This window comes from Leuresthes tenuis, unplaced genomic scaffold (assembly GCF_036924035.1).
Source record: "Leuresthes tenuis unplaced genomic scaffold, fLeuTen1.0.hap1 SCAF_12, whole genome shotgun sequence".
Classification (NCBI taxonomy): Eukaryota; Metazoa; Chordata; class Actinopteri; order Atheriniformes; family Atherinopsidae; genus Leuresthes; species Leuresthes tenuis.
In genome coordinates this window covers 4,135,837-4,159,262 of record NW_027325366.1, presented here as the reverse complement: position 1 = coordinate 4,159,262, position 23,426 = coordinate 4,135,837, and the positions used below count along the sequence as shown (strand labels likewise).

At 39.2% G+C, this 23,426-nt stretch overlaps 1 protein-coding gene across 1 annotated transcript in view; it reads right to left on the bottom strand.

The window, feature by feature from the left end:
- The window catches only part of ramp1 (receptor activity modifying protein 1), a 95,951-nt gene extending 73,596 nt beyond the window's left edge, over positions 1-22,355 (bottom strand). The window contains exon 1 of the mRNA XM_072397870.1: positions 21,951-22,355. Within this exon, the coding sequence (XP_072253971.1) occupies positions 21,951-22,008 (58 nt within the window). The 5' untranslated portion in view covers positions 22,009-22,355. The remainder of the gene's footprint in view (positions 1-21,950) is intronic.
- Between the last annotated feature and the right edge of the window lie 1,071 nt (positions 22,356-23,426).

Below are 23,426 nucleotides of genomic sequence, written 5' to 3'. Positions count from 1 at the left end.
AGATGGATCTGTTTGGACACGAGGCCGAAACGATAAAGTATTTAAGTAGATTCGACAAAAAACGTTCTTGTGTGGACGGGCCCTCAGTGACATTCTCTGTAAGTGGCCAACAAATCCTCCAATCAAAACAAGCAAACAGGTAATTTGTTCATGCACTGAAATATGACCCCTTACAGCGTTCTGTAAAGTACCATCCCTACAACAACAGGAGTGACCTATACGAGTGTTTTCACATCAGAGCAGACGTCATCAGGCCCGCATTAAAGCACTATGGACCCCGGGGCTAACCACTTTCTCAAGGCCCTCCACACCACCGCCACCGGGAATACATATTTATAATACATAAAATAATACTTCAAGAATCACTGCAGTATAACTTTGACTGTAACAAAACAGAAATTTACATAGCTCTTCATATCTCTATACAGAAATTGAATTAACATACTCATATGAGACTATGAGCACTTTGTTAAGTTCTTTTAAAATACACAGTTGTGGAGTTTGAAGAGAAAGAGACGACGTTTCGGTAAGTCTCTATTATTTATTCTTCTCCTTACTCCACTTTAAAGAAAACCCTTAAAACTGACAATAACTGACATCAACTGACAGAACATACATTTCGTTTTCATGACAACAAATGTTGTCATGGAGACCAGAAATAGAACATTATTTGTGTGTACGTTCTAATTCATCAGTGTCGTCACACAGTAGGGCCCTACGCGAGACTGTTTTCTTAATCCTGCTCCCGCTGAATTTCTGACCATTCCCGCCAGTGTGTGTCCACTCCCGCCCGCACCCACAAAACTTTGAGAATTTATGCCCGCACAATAATATAAATGCATTGATTTTGTGTCTTCTCCCGTCCCACAGGAGAAAACACGTCATTTTATAGGCTATTAATAAAGAGATTCATGGACAATTGAGAAACTTCTCCAAATGTCAGACTTGCCTTGCTTTGTCTTTGTGCTGTAAAGACCTTTGAGCTTCCTTTCCACATCATTTATTGACATCCTGTCGCTAGGATACATCCCGATCCCGCAGTGTTTTTTTTTTGCCGCCCGCAGCAATGTTCATACCGCCCGCTCCCGCGAGATTTGATTTGGGTTCCATGGGACCCGGTGGGATCCGGTGGGACCCAATCCCAATGCAGCCCTCTAATACACAGAACGGTCTGAGAGCCTTGTGTTGGGCCCCCTACGTCGTCAGGCCCCGGGGCTTGAGCCCGTGCATTAATACGGGCTTGGATGTCATTCTCAGGTGTGTCCTTTAACAAGTCAGACACACCCCTTTAAGGAGGCAGGAGGAGTGATGGATGGTACAGTTAAGTGCAGTGCTTTGAACCAATTTGTGTAAGATCAAATTGAGACGAATGACAACTATGACCAAACTTTACTAAAACATTTTTTCTCCAGTTTAGACAATAACTTACTTGGCCAACTTATGTGATAAGGGTTAGAAAATGATCATGGTTATGGGTAAAACACATTTTGGATGAAAAAAAAGTACTATTTTGCCTTCAGCCACATCACCAATATTATTTAAAGGCTCAGTGTTTTGGTTGTAATATGTCATTTTTGTTTCCATAACTCCACCATGAAACACTGACCAAACAGTAACTGTACCTTAATTGCACTGATAATACCAAAGTCCCTGTGAACTTTCTGCCCTCTGGCACATAAGAAGGAAGAGTGTGGAGGTGTGATCTCTAGGCAAGCTGGACTCTTGGACTTGTGCTCGGCTATGCTGCGGGCCAGGACTACAAACTCAAGTACAAAAGAGATCTCACATGCTTAATACAAAAACTTAGATTGTACTTGAAGATAGTATGGACACCTCCTTCACTTTGATTGAGGTAATATAGTTTTAATCAACATATAACTGTCTGATGCTGGTTTTATGAGGTCTCAGATGGTAGACATTTTGTTACAAGGAACACTTTCAAAGATGATTATCATTTAGATCTTTGTTTTCTTCAAGGCTGAATGATTAATTTTAAGCCTCTCAGGCACTTGGGTTTGTCAGTGTAGGCGGCGGCGAGGAGAGAGGACCCAAAATGCAGACTAAAGGCAAAAATAGATTTATTCCAAAAACTGTAAAGCAAAACGCAGCTGAGCCGGAACACTAAACAACAAAACCTGATAAAACAAAAACTGAGGAATAAACAGACCTGACTAGACACAAAGAACAAGAACTTGAACAGACCGAGTTGACATGATGGGTAACGGTGAGGATCTGGCAAGACTGAGACTATACAGAACACAAAATACATATCATAACAAAAACACAAAATATAGATCGTGACCGGGTTTCTTTTTCGAAGTTCCCTTTTGTAACATTTTATGGGGATCAAAACCAGATATAACAGAGTGATCTTTGAAAAAAGTTCCTTGAAAGCAAAAATCATTGTTATTACCTTAGAATGAGCCATTTATATCTGCAGACAGTATCTGTTATTTTTGCACTGCCATGCTTCTCCAGAAGCCAAAAGCAGCCAAACCACAATAACTGAGGGAAGACAAGCAATAATATATAATTTATGTTGTACAAAATTTCCACAAGACATCACTACACTATACCCACTGGACATTTAAACACTGCAGTGGTGTTTGTGTATCTACAAATGCAATAAAGATACACAGTTTCCTTTGTTGACACCTAAGCGTAGTTTATGCTTCTCCGTTATTTCGACAACGTAGCTACGACGTCGACGTGGACCCTTACACCGTAGCCTGATGTGCACCTCCAAAAAATTCTAACTACACATCGTGTAGACGTGTATCGAAAGTGCATTTGTTCATCCAGGTTGTAAATTCACAACCAGTGTGGTAAATTCACCTGTTCCCAGCCTCGGTGGGTTGTACAGACCACCTCCGCAAATGTCTTCTCTGTCGATATAAGCATCTGTTCTTCAGTATTGATGAGCTCCAACTGCAAATACAGCAGCTCCACCTCGGTTGCCATTGTTTACTGTTGTTAACTATGACCGGAAGAAAAAGCAAGGATTTGGCTATAACCCCTGAAACCACACAAACACACAGCCACACCTCCCTACCGGCCTGGTGAATTTGCAGAGCAACGTGTTCCCTCGACGCAGAACTTCAATGACAACGTCACGTCGACACTGTCAACATGATGGAGAAGTATAAACTAGGACTTAGTGTCAACTGAGCTTTGGAAGTTTTGCCAAAGGAACTGCTGCAGCTTGGCAGAAGATATCTGACTCAATTTGAACATCTCATGAATGTGTTCACATGTGCAACACTGTCTGTAGCAACTTACTTGTGTGCCACGTTTAAATGTGTGTGTGTATGTGCCTTTGTATGAAACTGACTTTATTGCCTTTTATCACATATTATCAGATATGACCGTAAATAAAATGTGTGTGCGTCTGTCTGTATATGGGTGTGTATGTATGTGTGTTTAGGGCACATAGTGTGACTTAATACTAACAAGGGATGAAAGTAAACGTTGGTTTCATTGAGCCTAGATAATTACGAATCGCTACCACTGGAGACATGGCCCACACATGATTTACAAACACACATGGACACACAATGATGCACAGGCAGATTCACACATGCTTCATTAACTGGCTCTGCCTGGGCGCTGCTCATTAGCTACTGAGGTGTAGCTTTGTAGAATTGCACACATGTACATCACATAAACTTAAACACCTATACACAAATCCATGAGGACCCAACAGTAATGACCAGATATTACATGTGCTAATGTGGAGAGAAAAGGAGGGCGTTTCATCCTTATTTTTCTCCTGTGGGTGTGTTTTTCAACCCCTTCCATGTGAATTATGTCAAAGCGGCGGCTCTTAATATTGTCTGTTTTGTCCACTATTTGTCTGGGCTTTTTTTGTGAGACTAAACACAAATTGAATTAGTTGGGCCTACAACAAGTTGTGTATGTCTCTACAAAGATGTGTAGTTTTGTATGATCAGAGGATGTGGTTAATATAGTGAGAATATTCCACGGTTCCACCAACATTTAGGGTATCATACTGAAATTCTAATTGGTGTAATAGTGTGAAGAAACAATACGGCAGAATACAGAAAGTGTATTCCCTACAAAAATGCCACATGTGTGGATTGCACTTATTATGGTCTGCATCTCATTTTTTTCTTTCACAGCTAAACAATGTTTCACAACAACTCTCTTGTTGACAGCACTACAGTTTCAATGCGTACAACACTGGACAATGTTGCCCCTGTGAAAAGAAAGATAATCAGTCAGAAGAGGTTGGCTCCTTGGTATAATTCACAGCTGCATGCTTTAAAGCAGACTGTAAGAAAGCTGGAGAGACAGTGGCGTTCCTCTAATTTAGAAGAGTCTCAATTAGTCTGGAAAGATAGTTTAATGACATAAGAAAGCCCTTTGTGATGTTAAAACTGTTTACTATTCATCATTGATAGACGAAAATAAGAACGATCCCAGGTTTCTTTTCAGCACTGTTGCCAGGCTGACAAAGAGTCCGAGCTCTGTTGAGCCATGTATTCCTTTAACTCTCAGCAATGATGATTTCATGAGTTTCTTTACGAATAAAAGTTTCTATCAGACAGAAGATTAATGGAATCCTTCCCACTATTATCACTGACGTATCATCAAGTAGAGCAGCTTTAGAAGTATCTTTAGGACCTGATTTGTATTTTGATGGCTTCCGCCCAGTTGATCTCTCTGAGCTAACAACAGCAATAGTCTCTTCTAAACCATCAACCACCAATGAACTCTCTTTGCCTCTGATAGCAGACTTGTTTCTGTGCTTGTCCTCTTGGACCTCAGTCCTGCATTTGATACAATCGATCACAGCATTTTATCACAGAGGCTTAAACATTTCATTGGGATTAAAGTAACTGCATTAAGCTGGTTTAAGTCATATTTATCTGATAGATTCCAGTTTGTTCTTGTAAACAAAGAATCTTCCTCACACACCAGAGTAAGTCATGAAGTTCCTCAGGGTACTGTGCTTGGACCGATTCTTTTCACTCAATGTATGCTTCCATTATGTAATCACATGAGACAGAATGGCACAAACATTCCATTGCTATGCTGATGATACTCAGCCTTACTTATCTATGAAACCAGATGAACCCAATAGGTTGGTCAGACTACAAGATCTAGATGACACTTATTTACTGCTTGTAAATTCAGACAGAACTGAAGTCATTGTCTTTTGATCTGAGTGCTTCAAGGAAAACTGTCTAGCTATATAGTTACTCTAGATCAGTGGTTCCCAACTGGTGGGTCGCGGACCCGTTTTTAATGGGTTGCCAAACTCTGACTGGGATAAAAAAAAAAGGTCAGAAAAATGACCATGCTTTAATTTTGAGGGGCTTAAAATGCTATTCACACTCTTAAACAGTAGGTGGCGATGATACCCTGTAATGCTAATCGACAGATAGAAGAAAAGCTACGGTTTGTTTTTATATTAGAGTGACCATGGCTAAACGCAGGTACGACACTGACTACATAAAATATGGATTTTTTTATATTGAGGGAAAAAGGGGGGGGAACGACCTCAGTGCACTTTTTGATTTTGAATTAAAATGCAGCCATTTGAGTGTTTAAGGGAATTTTTCCTCTCTACCGTCACACTCTTTTGTTTGCTTTTGTTTATCGTTAAACTTGAATTTTGTGTCTATTGACACACTGTGATATTTTTTTTTATGTCAGGTTCAAAGTGCAACATGTTTTCATTAAAGAAATTTGAGATGTTAAAAATGTTCCTGGGTCACAGCTTGTCTATAACAAATGAAGGTGGGTCCAGAAGCCAGACCAGTTGGGAACCACTGCTCTAGATGGTATTTCATTGGCTTATAGTTCTACAGTGAGGAACCTTTTTGTTATTTTTGACCAGAATTTATCATTTGATGCACACAAATAACAGGTCTCCAGGACTGCCTTCTTTCACCTTCGTAATATTGTTAAAATCAGGAACATCCTGTCTCAGAGTGATGCAGAAAAACTGCTCCATGCATTTGTTACTTCAAGATTGGACTACTGTAATTCTTTATTATTGGGCTGTCAAACAAATTCTCTGAAAAGCCTCTAGCTCATCCAAAAATGCTGCAGCCAGAGTTCTGATGAGAGCTAACAGGAGAGATCGTATTTCTCCAGTTTTAGCTTCTCTTCATTGGCTCCCTGTTAAATTCAGAATATAATCTAAAATTATTCTCCTCACATATAAAGCTCTTAATGATCAAGCTCCGTCATATCTTAAAGATCTCATTATTAGACATTTTCCCAACAGAGCACTTGGAGTGGGAGGCAGAGCCTTCATTTCTCAGGCACCTTTCTTTTGAAACCAGTTCCCACTTTATATCCGGGAAGCAGACACCGTCTTTAACTTTAAGACTAGGCTAAAAACATTCCTTTTTAGTTCTCTTATAGTTAGGGATGGCTCAGGTGATCCTGAAATGTCCCATAGTTAAGCTGCTATAGGCTTAGACTGCTGGGGGGCCTCATCTTTCACACCTTTCCTCACGTTGATCTTTTTTTTTTCCCCCTTTTATTTCCTCATATGACATTGTGTTCATTTGGCATTATTGTTGTCATTAACTTGTGTTTTTCTGTCTCAGCAGGTATCCTTCGAATGGTGTTATGGTGTTTGTTGTCCCCTCTTGTCTGTCTTCTCAAACCCCAGCCACTCAGGCTTCCTGAGCCCCAGACTCAAGAAGCCACCTTTCCTGAGTCTGGTTCTGCCAGAGGTTTCTTCCTCTGAAAAGGGAGTCGTTTCTCTCCACAGTTACCTCATGCACGCTCAGGATGGGGGATTCGACCGGAGAGAAGTTTTGGTGCTATCTGTTGGTTTCCTTAGCAAGGAAATCGGTTTTTTTAATTGGCTTTGTATGTATGAATTGGACAAATTTTGACTTTAATTAATTGGATTTGATTGGATTAGGATTACATGTATCATTTAAGTGCCTTGTGATGACATTTGTTGTGATTTGGCGCTATAGAAATAAACTGAATTGAATTTAATTGACATGTTCTCATATCATAAAATGTACCTTTTGTTCTATGGCAAAACCCGAAACAGTAGTCAGCACTTGATTTAAAGATATGTAATAAGGGCATCAGTATAAGATGAGAGCGGCTAATTACAGCAGGGAAAAAAATAGCTTAAAAGCACCAAAGGCCACTGGCAGGACTCTTTGACATCAGCCACTTCTTCAGTCTGTCAGCAGTACATGCGGGGGGGGGGGGGGGGGGGGGGGGGCTTCCATTATAATTCCTCCTCTTTCTTCCCTTCTCCATTGTTTTTTTTTTTGCTGTCTGAGGCATTCACTTTAAAAGACCCTGCTGGGGGCCATCTTCCCGATGTACTCCTGGATCTTTGTTGTTTCGAGAAGGGGGGTGCGGCTTGACATCCATAAAGATGAATCATTCACCTTTCTATCACCCACTAGAAATACGACATAGCGAACATGAAAAGTAGGAAGGAAGAGGACCTTGCTTGTGAAAAAAAATTCCAGTTGAGGTATTATATTATGCTAATTTAATTACAGCAAATTGTCACAGAAAGGTGGAAGGAGAAGCTGGCTGCTATAATTGATTTCTTAACTTCCATATGAGGAAACAATAAAAAGGATTTTCGGTGCCACGGTTACCTAAGGTCAAAGTAATATATGATGCCAGCTGGTCACAGAAAAATGAGCTGTTCAATCAGGTGATCACTGTGGAGAAGTGGGATATATGTCCAGATTTACCAGCAGCTACAGTATAGAGATTAACCTCCTCCCACATTATCAGAGGGGAGACTGAGTGTTACTGAAACGACTGCTCAAATCTGTCTTTACATGAACACTGGCAGTCTAAATTTAAACCAATAGATTTTTTTTCTTGTTGCACCAACTGGCTAGTTATGTGTGGCTCAAAGAAGAGCAACAGTGACATAAGAGAATATTTGCCTTTTTCCATAATTGTTTGCTTTATTTCATGGAATGACTATTGACAAATATCTGTACAAAACAATTGCTTTCATTTAGTCCAATTTGGGATTTTCTACACTGCCTTGCTCAGTTTGACACTAAATCCCCTCTAGGAAATTGATAAATTACGCTTCACAAACAATGGAAATAGGTATAATCATAGCAACGCTGATGGAAGGCAATTCACTAGAGCTCCATTATAATAATTCAAACCATGATAACCTTTTTTCTATTGCAACAATAATAGAAAGTTTTTAATGTGACCTATGAGAGTGGATTTCTTAAGATAAATAGGGTGTGAACATCTAATCTCCTGTAGCACACACTGTAACACTGCACAGTATTCTTTGTCAAGGAAATCTGAAGCCACTGGTACGAACAGAATGGAGGAATTGAAGGTCACTGGTTCAAATCCCTGACCTCATTTTGATCTCTGCAGAAAATGAATGCCACCAGGATTCCTTACCCTAAAATGCCCCCTGCTTTATTTAAAACCTCTTAAATTGGAGAAAGACTGACTGTGATGGCCTTTCTTTCCCACACTTACACAGCATGCACTAGATCTAATGCTAACACAGATAACCACAACATTTTTAATTTGATATGCTTGAAATCAACAAATCCCTGCCCCTTGGCTAGGGATTATTTGCCTTTCAGTCTCTGTAATTCGTAATTGCGGACGTACTTTTAAATTATTACATTGTTCTCAACACTTTCAATTTGTCAGTTTTACAATTACTCTAACCAACATATCAACAAGACTAAGACTAAAGAGGTATGCTTGCACCTCTTCAAAGCTTTTGTAAGACAGAAGGCAGCCTTGAGTTAAGTTCTAGCATTAGCATACATACTTAATGTATGTCTGACTCCATAACAACAGATAGCAATATGTCTCATCATAGATTATTAGATATATTGGGCTTTTTCAAGTTGACTATTATATCACTCACCAAAATAACTAATCAAATACCTTGACAAGCCGTGAGTTGAACAGCTCTGTACATTGTACATTGCTTGTAAAGCACATACAAAAATAAGTAAAGAGACTATGGCTACGTTCACACTACAGTTGCAAGTGACTTGAGTCCAATTTTGTCGCTCATATGTGACCCATATCTGATTTGCTTTTGACAGTGTGAACAGCACAAGTCGCGCTGAATCTGACATTTTCGAATCAGAATCAGGCCATTTTTAAATGTGGTACTGAATCGGATACGTATCTGATTTTTTTTAATGCGACCGCAATCTGAACAGCCAGGTTGCATTTAATGTGACTTTGATGTCATTCTGACCTGCGCTGCACTGCTTTGTAAATGAATGACAAATAAAGTTCATTGAAAAAAAAAATAATTAAGTGTGCCACAGGCGGGGATAGGCGGGAGCCAGAAACAGAATCAAAACAAACATGGAGAACAGCAGTGAAGCAGGCAGCCAGTGGACGGATAGTGAAGTTTTAAACCTCATTAGTATTTGGGGTGGCACTTTGGTGCAAGCTAGACTTGAAGGGCCTTATCGTAACCAATCTGTTTTCGAAAGCATTTAGAGAGAAATAATAATTCATATGAAATAATATAATTATAATAATTAACATAGTCTGGCATGATGACCTGGTGCACGGCTTTGCAGAAGTCATGCACAATAGCGCAAACGGAGGACTTTGCGATGCCAAAAAGGTTGGCCAAGGTGCGGTAACCTGCCCCCGTTGCTACTCAATATAGTCCCACTCCCACTCACTTTCTCAAGCAGTTGGATATCCTGAACGACATGTCTCCTCTTGAAAGTCTCGGGGAGAGGCACTGACAAATGTGATGAAAGGTATTCCTCGACTTTCTAAAGATCTGGAATAATTCCTGCTCCGTGTAACCAGCCACATCCTGATCCCACCACTCTGACGCTACGTCCAAATACTCTGTGCGGATGTTGCGGGTATTGCTCCACATAGAGCCATCATTGACATCTGAATTTTCTTCCTCCTCCATGATGTCACCCGCTCACAGATTTACCAGCTGCCGCCACACACTATTTTTAGCATTAAGCCATACAGTCCTGCAGTATCGGTTACCGTTGCCATGGTCGCTATTCCGTAAACACCATTGTGGCGTGGTCTATGGGCGTTATGTCATCAATGATCAACTGCGCATGAGGATCACTTCAGGAGTGTCAGCAATCCATAGACAGGCCACATTTAAAGACGTAATGTGAACAGCCAAACAAAATAAATAAATAAATCGGATTTGAGCTGTAAATCGGAATTGTGCATTAAGACCTGCAGCGGGAACGTAGCCTATATTTGTTTTTCATATTTTTTGTGGCGATCTATGTCAGATCCAGTCTTGCCACACGGGTCTTGCTTTCCAAGTCTTTTGTTAAACAGAATTCTTAGCTTTAAGTATTGTCTTGTATGGTGGTCAACACCTAACTCTTGTTGGTTGCTATAGCCCCCCCCTTCCATTAATGCAGAGGCATTATCCTCTTTAATGCAGGTGTTAGCTCAACTGAAATTCAAGGAAATCGTTCTGGTAGGTGATTTTAATTGGGACTGGCATTTACAAGTATCTGATCCTTTTAAGGCCCAGTATCTGGCTCTTAACCTCACTGAAATTATTAAAAGCCCCACTTGTCTTAACCCCAAATGTCTAAGCAAATCTTCTCCTATCGATTGTTTAAAAACCAGCATGCCACATAAATATTCTGCCACAGCAGTTTTTGCTAATGATCTGAGTGATCATTGTGTGATCGGTGCAGTTAGAGACATTAAAATCCCTCACACTATGCCTCGTATTGTTCATAAAAGAAGTCTTAAGCACTTTGTTGTACAAGCTTTCCTTCATGATCTTCATGATCTTTCACCATTCGGTTCAGGGTGAAGGGACGAGATCAGCCATTACTTGAGACACAAGACAAGACATCGTGACACAATTGAGTGATGGATGTCAGGCCACCGTAGTTTATCCAAAGCCTGGAGAGTTGCGTTCAATGCGCAATCGGAGATTACAGAATCTGACGAACAGCAGATAATTACACAATGCTCCTTTAAATATGGTAAATGTTTGAAAACAATATGAAAGGCAGTTGTATCGTGGCCGGCTATTTTTATGAGCTTCCTTGTCCTCCTGTCCCCCTTACTCACCATCTATCTAATTAGCCAAAGTCCAGAGGGCGGATCTGTTGTGCAGGTTCAACACAAGCACACACAACACACAGCAGACACAGTTATAGATCAGCACTATTAAAACTTTCACTGTCCAGCCCCACCCACCTTATTTATCTCCTTCTGTCTCCTTAATGCAATTCTATCTGTCATTGCCTTCCCTTCCACACCACCGTTGATTTATGAAGCTTCTTAAAAATGTTCCCTTCAGTCCTTTACACCAGAATTACATACTCCAAACAAAGAGCCACAACAAAAGGCAACAGCTTTCACAAAACCTATGTATACATATCCTCTAGATGGTTGGGAGCTTAACTTGGGCCTGAGGCAAAAAGACAAATAAACATTATTGAGTCTGATGGATACATCACAGACTCGTGAGAATATATCTGCAGGGGGAGAGGCGTTTGTTTCTCTTCCCCTATTCTTGTCTTGAGAAAGATCTATGTCTGCTGGGTAACAAAATCTCACTGAACGCAAACTCTTCTGCTAAAAAAAATACAGAGCATTGCATCAAGAAGTCTGCATCTTGTCTGTTCTCACTTGCCATATAGAAAAAAAATGGAAATATTGTACAGTGAGACACTGATAACAATATTCTCCCTTAGCTCCAGCGTCTTTAGCACCTTAGCTCATAGCTTGAGTTTCTTTAAATATATTTTTTTTTCTTCAGTATCACAGCTGTCATTATCCTACTTTTCAGCCAGTCTTTTAAGTGTAAATGGTCTAAATACACCATGGTATAAAGTTACCAACTCAATTATGTAAAATGTTAGCATCTCAAATGTCAGCTATTTACCTAAAGAGTTGGTGAAGACCAAGATTGGGGTTAAGTCTGTAAGAGTAACAGATATAGAAAAAAAATGAGCAAAACATTCAGAACCTGTTTTTCTATGTCTTAATCCTACTAACTGCTGCTTGGGCAACAGTTTTTGCTTGAGAAAAATAGCTCAGGGTCATTTAGAAGTTAAAAAACAAACAAAAAACTACAAAGATACAGGGAGTTTCAAATACTGCTATAGATGCTGGAGTTTCACATACCCCATACAATTTATTTATGTGTTTAATTATGGTCTAAGCTAAACTAAGTCAAATTTAACAGAAAAACACATCGAGTGCTTAGTTACAATAAATCATCTAACACTTTGAATTTCTACTATTTTTTTTTCCAATTTTGATGAATGTTTTTCAAGATAACTAAACATGTACATGTTCTACACATTGTGATAAACACAATTTTTTTTTACTTACTTTAATCCTGACTAATTGGCGGCTGTAGCTCAGGAGGAAGAGCAGTCGCCCACCAATCGGAAGGTCGGTGGTTCGACTCTGGCTTCCCCGGGCTACATGTCGAAGCGTCCTTGGGCAAGACACTGAACCCCACGTTGCCTCCCAGTGTATCACTGGGGTATGAATGTGTATGAATGATTAGAAAAAGCACGTAGTTGCTGTATGAATGTGTGTGAGTGGGGTGAATGCGGCATGTAGTGAAGCGCTTTGAGTGGTCAGTTAGACTAGAAAAGCGCTATACAAGTCCATTTACCATTTAATTCAGTCATGCAAAAAAAGGAGATGAGCTCAACAGGAAATTTGCATTTGAAACCTATAAACACTTTTTCTATCCAATAGCATTGTGAGGACAAACAATAACTACATAACATTAACTAAGTAAATGTGTTCTTGAAAAAAAAAAAACTAAAACATTTGCAAAAAAACAGCTTTTTTTAGAATTGTTAAAAGTGATGTTGTAAATTTGCAACCGTGAGTTTTACAGGGTTAAAGAGCCTGCTTGTCAGAAGTGGGGAGGCTGTGGTTGCTGTGGTGTGGCTTGGCGTGGAGGTACGACCTGGACACAGATATATTTTTAGAAAGTAAAACTTTATCTGTTTCTCTAAACAAAAACAATACAACGCGTGGCTGAGCCGGAATACAATAAATCTAAACTGTGGACTATGAAAAACTAACAAAACAAAACATGGCATGAAACATGACTAGGACTAGGACTATAACTACGGCTACGGCTACGGCTACGGCTACGGCTACGGCTACGGCTACGGCTACGGCTACGGCCAAAACCTGATACGACCAAACCTGACGTGACATCAGTGAAGGTGAGGATCTGGCAAAGTGAAAGGGGAAACCTGGAAACTAAATACTGAAGGCAGGTGATTAGTGATGGAGTGCAGCTGAGGGGGAAAGCACAGGTGAAGTGAGTGAGCTAAATGGCAGGGCAAGAGAAACTAAGGAAACTATGGCAAAACTAATGACTAAACAGAAACCTAAAACACAAAAAAACACAGTCATGACACTGCTGACGTACTGTATCACAGTATGGTATGGCAGCTGCACCGTTGCAGTGAGGTAGAGACTCCAGAGAGTTGTAAAGGCAGCACAGAAGATCATTGGCTGGGCAGCCAATCTCCTCTCTGATGGACATTTACACCTCCCGCTTCCTCAGCAGAGCCAAAACCATCACCAAAGACAGCTCCCACCCTGGCTTTGACCTGTTGGACCTGTTGCCCTCAGGGAAGCGCTACAGGTGCATCAGGACTAAAAGAAATAGATTCAAAAACAGCTTTTTCCCAAAAGCAATAACCACCCTGAACTCTCACATGCACTGATTTCATAGTCCAACCACCCCCACTCCCTTCAATCATTACTAAACATTGTTAACTGTAAATATATATATAATATATTTAACACAGTTTTGCACTATTTTTGGAGGCTTTTAATCTCTTTGTACATGTGTATAGTGACAATAAAGGCATTCTATCTTCTATCTTACGGGGACAGTGGTGGCTCATGATAGCTGTGTTTAGAGTCAAAGAGATGCACATTACTTTCCATGATTTTGTAAGGATTTTGAGGGCAATGATCACTCATTACTTGCTCTCTTTCACTTACTCATCACTCTCTCTGTATGGCCTGACTGTAAAATCAATAACAGGATATGGATAACTAAATATTTTCAGACAGGATCTTTGAGAGTACAAAAAGGTTGCGAACCACAACACAGCTATTTTATTTATGATAATGGCCATTTTAGGACCAAAGTTAAGTGACCATTTAGGAAAACCTGCTTTTAAAGCTGACACACTAATTATCAACATGCACTTCCAATGTTTTAAATGCAATATATTGAAGGCAACATAATGGAATCAAAATGTTGTTGTGTTTTAAACAATGACAAGTGTACATAATTAATACTATATGAACTCATCTAACATTTCCACCTGCAAATTATTATAGTTTTTTGCTTGTTTTACCATTGTCTGCAGTCAAACTGCACTTCTTTCTGGGGATGAACAATATATCAGTGCTGTTTGTGATTTTACCTAAATGTACACGAAGAAAAAAATAAATTAACACTTGAAGAGTCAGATGTGTTGTTCGTTGTTGTTTTAACATTAATGAAGTCAGCTAGATTTTGTCAGGTGTACCTATTATTCTTTGCCCATCAAATCAGTTTTTCCTCACGTGCTGTTGTCTAGCATCCAGTATTCATCATTGTTGGATGTATCTATTTACATCCACATTTCCATTTTTAGTATCCGGTAATGTTCCCACATGCATAATGAAAGTGTTGGCAGCAATCTGTGCACTACATAATTTTGCCAAAACTTGGCTTTTTGCAGTACAGACATTTTATCTTTTCAGGTCAGGGTCTTTGCAGTGGCAGAAAAGTTCTGGGAGGAGGTGGTCCATGAAGAATAAATCAGCCTTGGGAGGAGTTTCTCGTAGAAAGTGCTCATTTCTATGTTGCTGGCAAATGATGCTGCTTGTCTTTGTCCACACCATGAAATGACATATGTACATATGACAAACATACATTTGAATCAGTGAGTAATATGAGTGGGTGGGTTTCAAATCATAGTCTAATGCAGTCAATGAAGTTGTTTTTTATAACTTCAGGGTTGTTGTTTGTGGGTCCACATTTTAGCCATATGATTCTGCGGGAGAACCCATCTATGCAGACAGATATCGCCATGCTAAACGGTTTTAATTTGTCATATACATGCCACAAATAATTGGGACCCATGGAATGGTACGTGCGTCTGACGAACCTACAACATGTCCGCAACAAGGTTCCGCGTGGTTTGAGTTCACGAAGCATCCACATTACCGTCTCCCTTTTGACACACAGGCCATGTTTCTGTTTTAAGGTCAGCCACATTGTTCTGTACCCAAACAGCTGTCCAGGTCCATGCAGCTCAGATACAATGGCCTTTCTGACTTCAGTTGGCGATGAGTAGCCGCCTCGTCTCCTCAGTCCTAAATCTTTCAGTTGTGCCTTCAGAGTCCCACGAGACATTTTAATGTCATGATGGGTCGAGAGCATATTACGAATTACATCTAATGTATGTCCTTTGTGAAAGTACCCTCTTATCAGTTCAAGCTCCTTTTCCACATTTTCAAACTGGGTTTAAAATTCCCACAAGGACACTGCTGAGAGTAACAGGAAACGACATGTCACCAGACTTGGATTCGTCCAATCACAAACAAGAAGCGTTGTCCCCAAGGTCTCTACCCTTTCTGTAATCTGAAATGTTTTTGTATTTTCTGAAATGTCGTTGCGTTTTCTGAAATGTTGTCGTGTTTTCTGAAATGTTGTTGCGTTTTCTGAAATGTTGTTGCGTTTTCTGAAATGTCGTTGCGTTTTCTGAAATGTCGTTGCGTTTTCTGAAATGTCGTAGTGTTTTCTGAAATGTTGTTGCGTTTTCTGAAATGTCGTTGCGTTTTCTGAAATGTCGTAGTGTTTTCTGAAATGTCGTCGTGTTTTCTGAAATGTCGTCGTGTTTTCTGAAATGTCGTCGTGTTTTCTGAAATGTTGTTGCGTTTTCTGAAATGTCGTCGTGTTTTCTGAAATGTTGTTGCGTTTTCTGAAATGTCGTCGTGTTTTCTGAAATGTTGTTGCGTTTTCTGAAATGTCGTCGTGTTTTCTGAAATGTTGTTGCGTTTTCTGAAATGTTGTTGCGTTTTCTGAAATGTCGTTGCGTTTTCTGAAATGTTGTTGCGTTTTCTGAAATGTCGTAGCGTTTTCTGAAATGTTGTTGCGTTTTCTGAAATGTCGTTGCGTTTTCTGAAATGTCGTAGTGTTTTCTGAAATGTCGTCGTGTTTTCTGAAATGTCGTCGTGTTTTCTGAAATGTCGTCGTGTTTTCTGAAATGGTGTTGCGTTTTCTGAAATGTTGTTGCGTTTTCTGAAATGTCGTCGTGTTTTCTGAAATGTTGTTGCGTTTTCTGAAATGTTGCTGTGTTTTGACCCTCAGGGCCACTGTAAAAGAGGCTTTATTATGAAATTGCAACATTTGGCACTGTGATCCAATGTGGTTAGTTCTCTCATGAGCTGAAGTTAGAGGAGGAAAAACCTCCTTTTAATAGGATGAAACTTTTATCAGAACCAGACTCCAGCAGAACCAGTCTCAAGTAAAAATTTAAACACAGGTAGATAATGTACAATTACTACCTGTGTATTGGAGAATATTGGAGTCACTGCCACCAAATGTTACTGAGAAATTCTATACTAAAACAACTGCGCGTGTGTGTTACTGGTTTAATGTTTAGTCAGACTGCGAATTGTATGGAGATCAGATCACATGCTATGAGCTTTCAATGCAGAAATCCTGTTAATTTCAAATGTGACAAATGTTTTTACAACTCAAATGCTCGTTTATACAGCTGGATTTTTTGAAGGCTTGTGTAATTCCAAATAAAATCACTCAAACCAAATCAATTGAAATAGAGTCTCGTTTTAATGTTTCTTATTTTTCTCGTTTCTGAAATAGTACAGAATATGTAGATATGTAACAAACACTGTCTCATAAATAAATCTGAATCTCATACTTAAGTTGGCATACACGGTGCGTAGCATTTTTATTGCCCACAATCAGTTTGTCAGAATTTCCATGTTTTTCTTGTTAATAGTTATTTTGCCATGAGTTTCCCTTTTGCCATTTCAATACCATTTGCTAAGTTGCTTCAGTGTGTGAAATACTTAAAGAGAATTGTAATTGAATCCAGAGCTGTCACTTGAAAGATGATCACCGCAGAGAAAAAGAATTAAAGCAACTCTCTTAGCCAATCCCATCATATGTATTTAAATAAGTGATTGACTGCCTTTTTATACATTTTGCATTCTCTGGACCAAAAACAAAAAATACCACAGAAAATTAGAGACTGAAAAGAACAAATGTTGGCTTGAATGAGATGTATTTCTCATTTGTTCCACTTGTTCCCTGCTTGATAAAATATTCAATCAATCTTGGACAATATCTAAGACAAAAAAGAAAAGAATTCTAGGCAGATAAATGTTTTTAAGTTTTTCCAGGATCTTTAGAAAAATATACTTTTCAGGACTCTTCTAAAAACTGTCACTTAAGATAAGAACACAGTGAATCATCAATGAGACAACCACGTTGTGGTTATGACTCATAACTCTAAATCCAGAACACCTACATTTTCCTTTAGTCAAAGGAAACAAAGGCCAAAGAACAGAGGAAGCTTTTGTTTGTTAAACCTTTGTTAAAGTGGCACACAGTGAGCGTGCACGCACTGCAGTTGAGTGTGTTAGTGAGTGTGTGCTCATTTCCTTTTTGTATTAAATGCTTCTAAGTCAATAACAGACAACCAGGGTGGTGACAGAGAGAATCTTTTTTTGTCGGTCACCACAATGTCACACGCTTTGTTTTGAGTTGTGGTTAGGGTTCACATTACAGTTCAATGAAAGGATAAAGGATTTCAATGGTAAGCATCTAAAAAATGGAGCCAAGTCAAAAGAAACTGTTAATATGTCTAAAACTGCAAAGGCCGTGAAAATATCATGTGTGAAGTCAGGAGAGAAAACTATGCAGATGAACAGTGATGTTCATCTGTGTAATTTGTGTGCTCTGTGTGCTCACACAGTGTTATACATACTAAAGTAAGTTTTCACAGTGATGCACTCTATTAGTGATCAACATGATGTAGAGTATTTTAAGGATTTGCTTACCTGTCTCGATTCAGTTCAATTCAATTCAGTTTTATTTATATAGCTCCATATCACAACAAATGTCATCCCAAGGCCCTTCAAATATATAGTCCGATTCAAGCCAATTACAATGCAATTCGTTGTAATATGATCCTTTGAGCTGAACAAAATGATTTATATTACCTAAAATACTTTACTAATTCTTCAACCTTAATTGGAGATCAGTTTCCTGTGAATACATAATTACTTGTGATCATAAACAGTAGCAGCACACCAACACAAAAATCACATCGCATCGTATAAAGTGGATTATACGTGGACTTTATATCATAATTCCTATGCTGTGCTTTTGCATACTTTTTTTCTTACAGAACAATTTGTGGATTTAAACATCAGTCAGATGTTTTTAAGTCCTACTCTATGAGCGTATTTCTGGCGAGACAGTCTGAAACTGTTTAATTATTCACCTCTCAGCCCTCTCTTCTTACAGTCAGCTTTCCACTTTGCCTTTGACAGTCACCGTTCCAAGTAGGAATAAACACTTTTGATTTGACTGGTTAAACAGCATGTTTTATGAATTAGTTCTGGCATACCATAAAGTGGCAGTTTGCTGTTTTCTGCTTAAGGTCTTAGCCTGTGACTGTACTGTTTAGGCAAAGAATAAATCTTTGGAGAGGAAAAGTATGGAAAGGTTGTAAATATATTTGGATGCTTCTCTTATCACAACCAGAAATCTTCACACTTGCACTTAGTTTATCAGCTCGTTTGACTGTTTAGCTCTCTGTGTCTGTTTTTCTTCCTTTTCTTGGTTTTGGTTCCCTGTTTATCTCTCTGTTTGATTGCTCGTGTCTGTTCACGTGTATATATGGGCATGATCACTCCCTCCTGATTTGGGTATTGACTCTACACAACATAATGTGAGCAGTCCTCATCTCGTGGAGGTTGGTTGGCTAGAATCACCTTGTAGCTCCTCACTCTTATCTAAATCCGTTGTATCTGTTTCAATACATTTGAGTCAATATGAAAGGCCGCTTACAACAAAAATGTCAGGCCAGAAAAATCTCTCAAGTAGTAAAATTGATGTTCGTGGTCAATGTTTTAATGTATACATCTTGGCAAACAGGGCAAAACTAAACTGTCAATTCTTTAACAAAGCACAGATGTTTGTCCACAAACGAATTAAAGGAAAATAACTGCTATTTAAATACAATTGGAATTTTCCCTACAATCTATCTGCATAAAACACTTTTTTATTTCTTTAACTAAATTATCTCCAAATTATACCCAATATTAGAAGTCTTTAAGTTAGTTTGTTTGCACAGATATTTGCCCGTTTAGTCCATCTTCCATCATCTTCTTACTGCACTTAATGTATATGAGGTTTTCAAGATCTTTCTAGCTCATATAACCAATCTGACATCTCAACTAGAGTTAGTGATTTCATTAAAACCTTACAAAAGAAATAACAGCCACTCTAGAGAGATAATCTATGGAGGAGCCTACACCCACATGTCAAACTGATTTATATACAGTAATTCATCAGAAAACTGCAGGATCTAGTTAACTGGGATCTAAATGTCAGATAATTTTAAAAACAAAAGCTTATGTAACAATCTGGTTGTTTTCATCCTGTCTGTTTTATTGGTAGACTGAGAGAAATAAAACCTTAAGGTGAGTTTCCCCTTTGTGTTATATCTATTGTTGTTTTATGTAAATAAGAGGTATTTTCATTTTAACCATGAGGTGGTTGAGACTGTGAGGTTAGAGATGTAGTGAGTGGGTGTATTTTTTCAGTCTTATCATGTTTATTGAATCATTTCAGTATAAGGGAATAACACACCAAAAAAAGTTGGGATGCTGTGTAAAATCTTATTAAAAACAAAACCATATAGACCACTATTAAATTCACAATTGAACATAAAAAACAAATCAAATGTTGGATCTGAGACATTTTATGGATTTAAGATTTAAGAATCTGTCAGAAGTAAAGATGGGCAGAAGTTCAGCAATCTGCCAAGAACTGAGTCTATAAATTGTGGAGTAATTTAAAAATAATGTTTCCTGATGTAAATTTGAAGTAAAGTTTTCCATCATCAACAGTACATCATCAAAAGGTTCAAATAATCAGGAAAAATCTCTTTGTGCCAGGAACACGTCTGAAAATGAATATTGGATGCTTGTGATCTTCAGGTCCTCAGGCAGCACAGCATCAAAAACAGATATGACAACGTCATGGAAATCACTGCACTGACTTAGGAACATTGTCTGTGAACACAATTCACTGTGCTATCCACAAATGCAGGTTAAAGCTCTATCATGCAAAGGAGAAGCCATACATGAACATGATCCAGTAACACTGCCATCTTCTCTCAGCCAAAGCTCATTTAAAATGGACTGAGGCAAAGAAGAAACTGTTCTGTGGTCATTTGAACTTTGAAACTCTTTCTTGAGATCGTGGACGTTGCAGCCTCTGCATTAAAGAGGAGAGGGACCATCTTCCTTTTGTTAGCCCTCAGTTCGAAAGTCTGCATCTCTGATGGTGATGGAGGTGCACTAGTGCCTGTGCACATCCAGAAATGTATCGAAAAACGGTTTAAGGTTTCAGAGCAACATGTCCAGAAGATCTTTTTGCAGGGCAGGCCTTGTATACTTCAGCAAGACAATGCTAAACAAGTGTTATGTCTGCCTGCACCCAATATCTTTCACCAACTAAAAACACCATTAACATTAACATTCAACAAAGACCCACGACTGTTGAGCAGCTAAAATCATATATTAGACAGGAATGGGACAACATTCCTCTCCAAAAGGTCCACCATCTGGTCTCTTCAGTTTCCAGATGTTTACAGACTGTTGAAGAGGGGATGCTACACAGCTGTAAACATGCCCCTGTCCCAACTTTGTTGAGACAAGTTGTTTCCATCAAATTCAAGATGAGCTAATGTTTCTCATGCAATCATGAAATGTCTCACTTTCTATATTTAATATGTTTATTTGTTCTATTGTAAGTGAAATATTGGTTTATGACATTTTCAAATCATTACCTTCTGTTTTCATTTACATTTTACATAGCATCAAAACTTTTTTAGAATTAGGGTTGTTAAAGTAACCAAACTAATAGACTAGTAGAAGAAAATCACACAAAAGAATAATCATATAAGTGTACAAATTATACATACACTCAGAGATGCACAACTGTTCATATCCATCAGTAGGAGGCATTAAAAAGTCCCCTCCATCATCAACTTCAGATGAAAGCAACTAAGAGTCTTCCTCACACATCTCACTAGCTGCAAGTCCTTCCTTCCTGAAAAAATGTCACTGCCTGGCACCACTGCAATGCTCCAGTTTAAACAAAGATCATTGTGTTTACACAGCAAACAGGGTTCTGTCTCTCTTACTAATCATTTAATACATTTTAAATAATCTAATAAACCAAAGTCTTAGGTATAATGAAATAGATCAAATGGGTTAAGTATGTTATGGGTTGCGCGACTGATACAAATATTAAATGTAGTTAAAATATATAAAAGCACACATAAAAGCACTGGCACTATGAACTTTGCTGTGTGCCACAATCAAGTTCTCATCCATCATCACAGCTGTCTGAAATCCTACAACTGTGATAAACTAAGTAGACAAGTTCCTCTCTGGTCCTCAACTCTCTAACATAATCATTATTATTATTATTATTATTATTATTATTATTATTATTATTATTGTTGTTGTTGTTGTTGCCATCATGAAGCGCTCCTAAACTGGGGTGCATTCAAACTCATTAGATTCACGCTCGTTTCTCGTCACGACTTTGCATTTGTCCTTTGATATTTTCCCACAGCACAAGTCTTCAACATTTCATACATTATTCAACAGCAGCCAGAGCGTGTGAGACTCACCTATGATGGACCACAGGAGCATCTGTTTCTGCAGAGCCGAGCCGGTGTGCGAGACCATCCTGTCGCTCCCCAAACGATCCAGTGACTGAAGTTTTCAGGGGGAAAGTGAAGAGATCCAGCCAGAGCTCAAACACACACAGATAACATCATAAAGTGACTGCGGGTTTAAAAAAAATCCATGAAATGCAGCCGCGCGGTTAATCGGCCATCTACTGTATCACCTTGCGCAAACTGCTCGGGGGAGAGTCGAGACTCGTTTTTGTTCCTGCTGTGCGTCAACTCCCCCGAGACTTCCTGTCACCGATCTTATGTCATCCCGACATGACACATTTAAGCCGTGAAGTTGGAGCTTTTTTGCCAGAGGTTGGGAGGGGGGTGTGGTTTATTTAAAGTGTGCAGTCTTTAATAGTGCCGTTCCCTGCGGGACGCGCCAGCCACGGACCGGCGGAGCAGTGTAAGGACGCGGCAGCGGGGTGAGCGGCGGGGAAACAGGCTGGACGCTTTACAGAGGGAGGCGGAAGAGAGAGAGGGTGAGGGGGGAGGCATCGAACCGCTTCTAATACTTTTCCACTGGCTAATTGAGACATTGGAGCGCACAAAGTAGACCGTAGATGGATAAGGAAAGTCATCGAATACACCGCTTAAACAGTTATAAACTCTGTATCATATATACTCATATACACTCATATACATTATACACATATTCTCAATAATGCTGATTGAGTGCATGTCTACAGTACCAGCCAGCAGCATGTGTGCGTATGAAGGTGCACAGTATGGTTTAGTGTTAAGAACGAAAGGAACAGGATCAGAGTGGCCAAACATCGCCATCTAGTGTCCATATGAAGCATCTCTAATTTGAGCTACAAATTTGGCTGATGCTGTTTTTGAATTATTTCCCACCATGATTTAATGTATATTCAGCATGCATCATGATGTTACTTCAGTTAACTTATGTTTAATAACGCCTCCAGTGTTTTTAAATATTAAACAATAAATATTACAGGCAGCTTTTATGTTGGTGATGATCATGGCATTTTATTTTTAAACAAATTAGATTTTGTGAATGTAACATTTTTCTTCTGTATCATAATTCTTCTGTATCATAATTTCATTAAGGAGTCTTCAGGAATAGTTCTCCAGGCTTCTTGAAGGACATCCCAAAGCTCTTCTTTGGATGTGGGCTGCCTTTTGTTCCGTTCTCTGTCAGATGATCCCACACTGCTTCAATAATGTTGAGGTCCGGGCTCTGGGGAGGATTCATCCCTCCATAAGACCTGTTGCCACTGATTTTCAGTCCACTTCTTGTGTCATTTGGCATAGCTCAGCCTTTTCTCCCTGTTTCCCTTCCTTAAGAACGGCTTCTTGACAGCCACCCTTCCATGGAGACCATTTCTGATGAGGCTTGGGCCAACAGTAGATGGATCAGCTGAAGGTCCAGATGCATCTCTCAGGTCCTGTCAGGTCTTTGCTGGA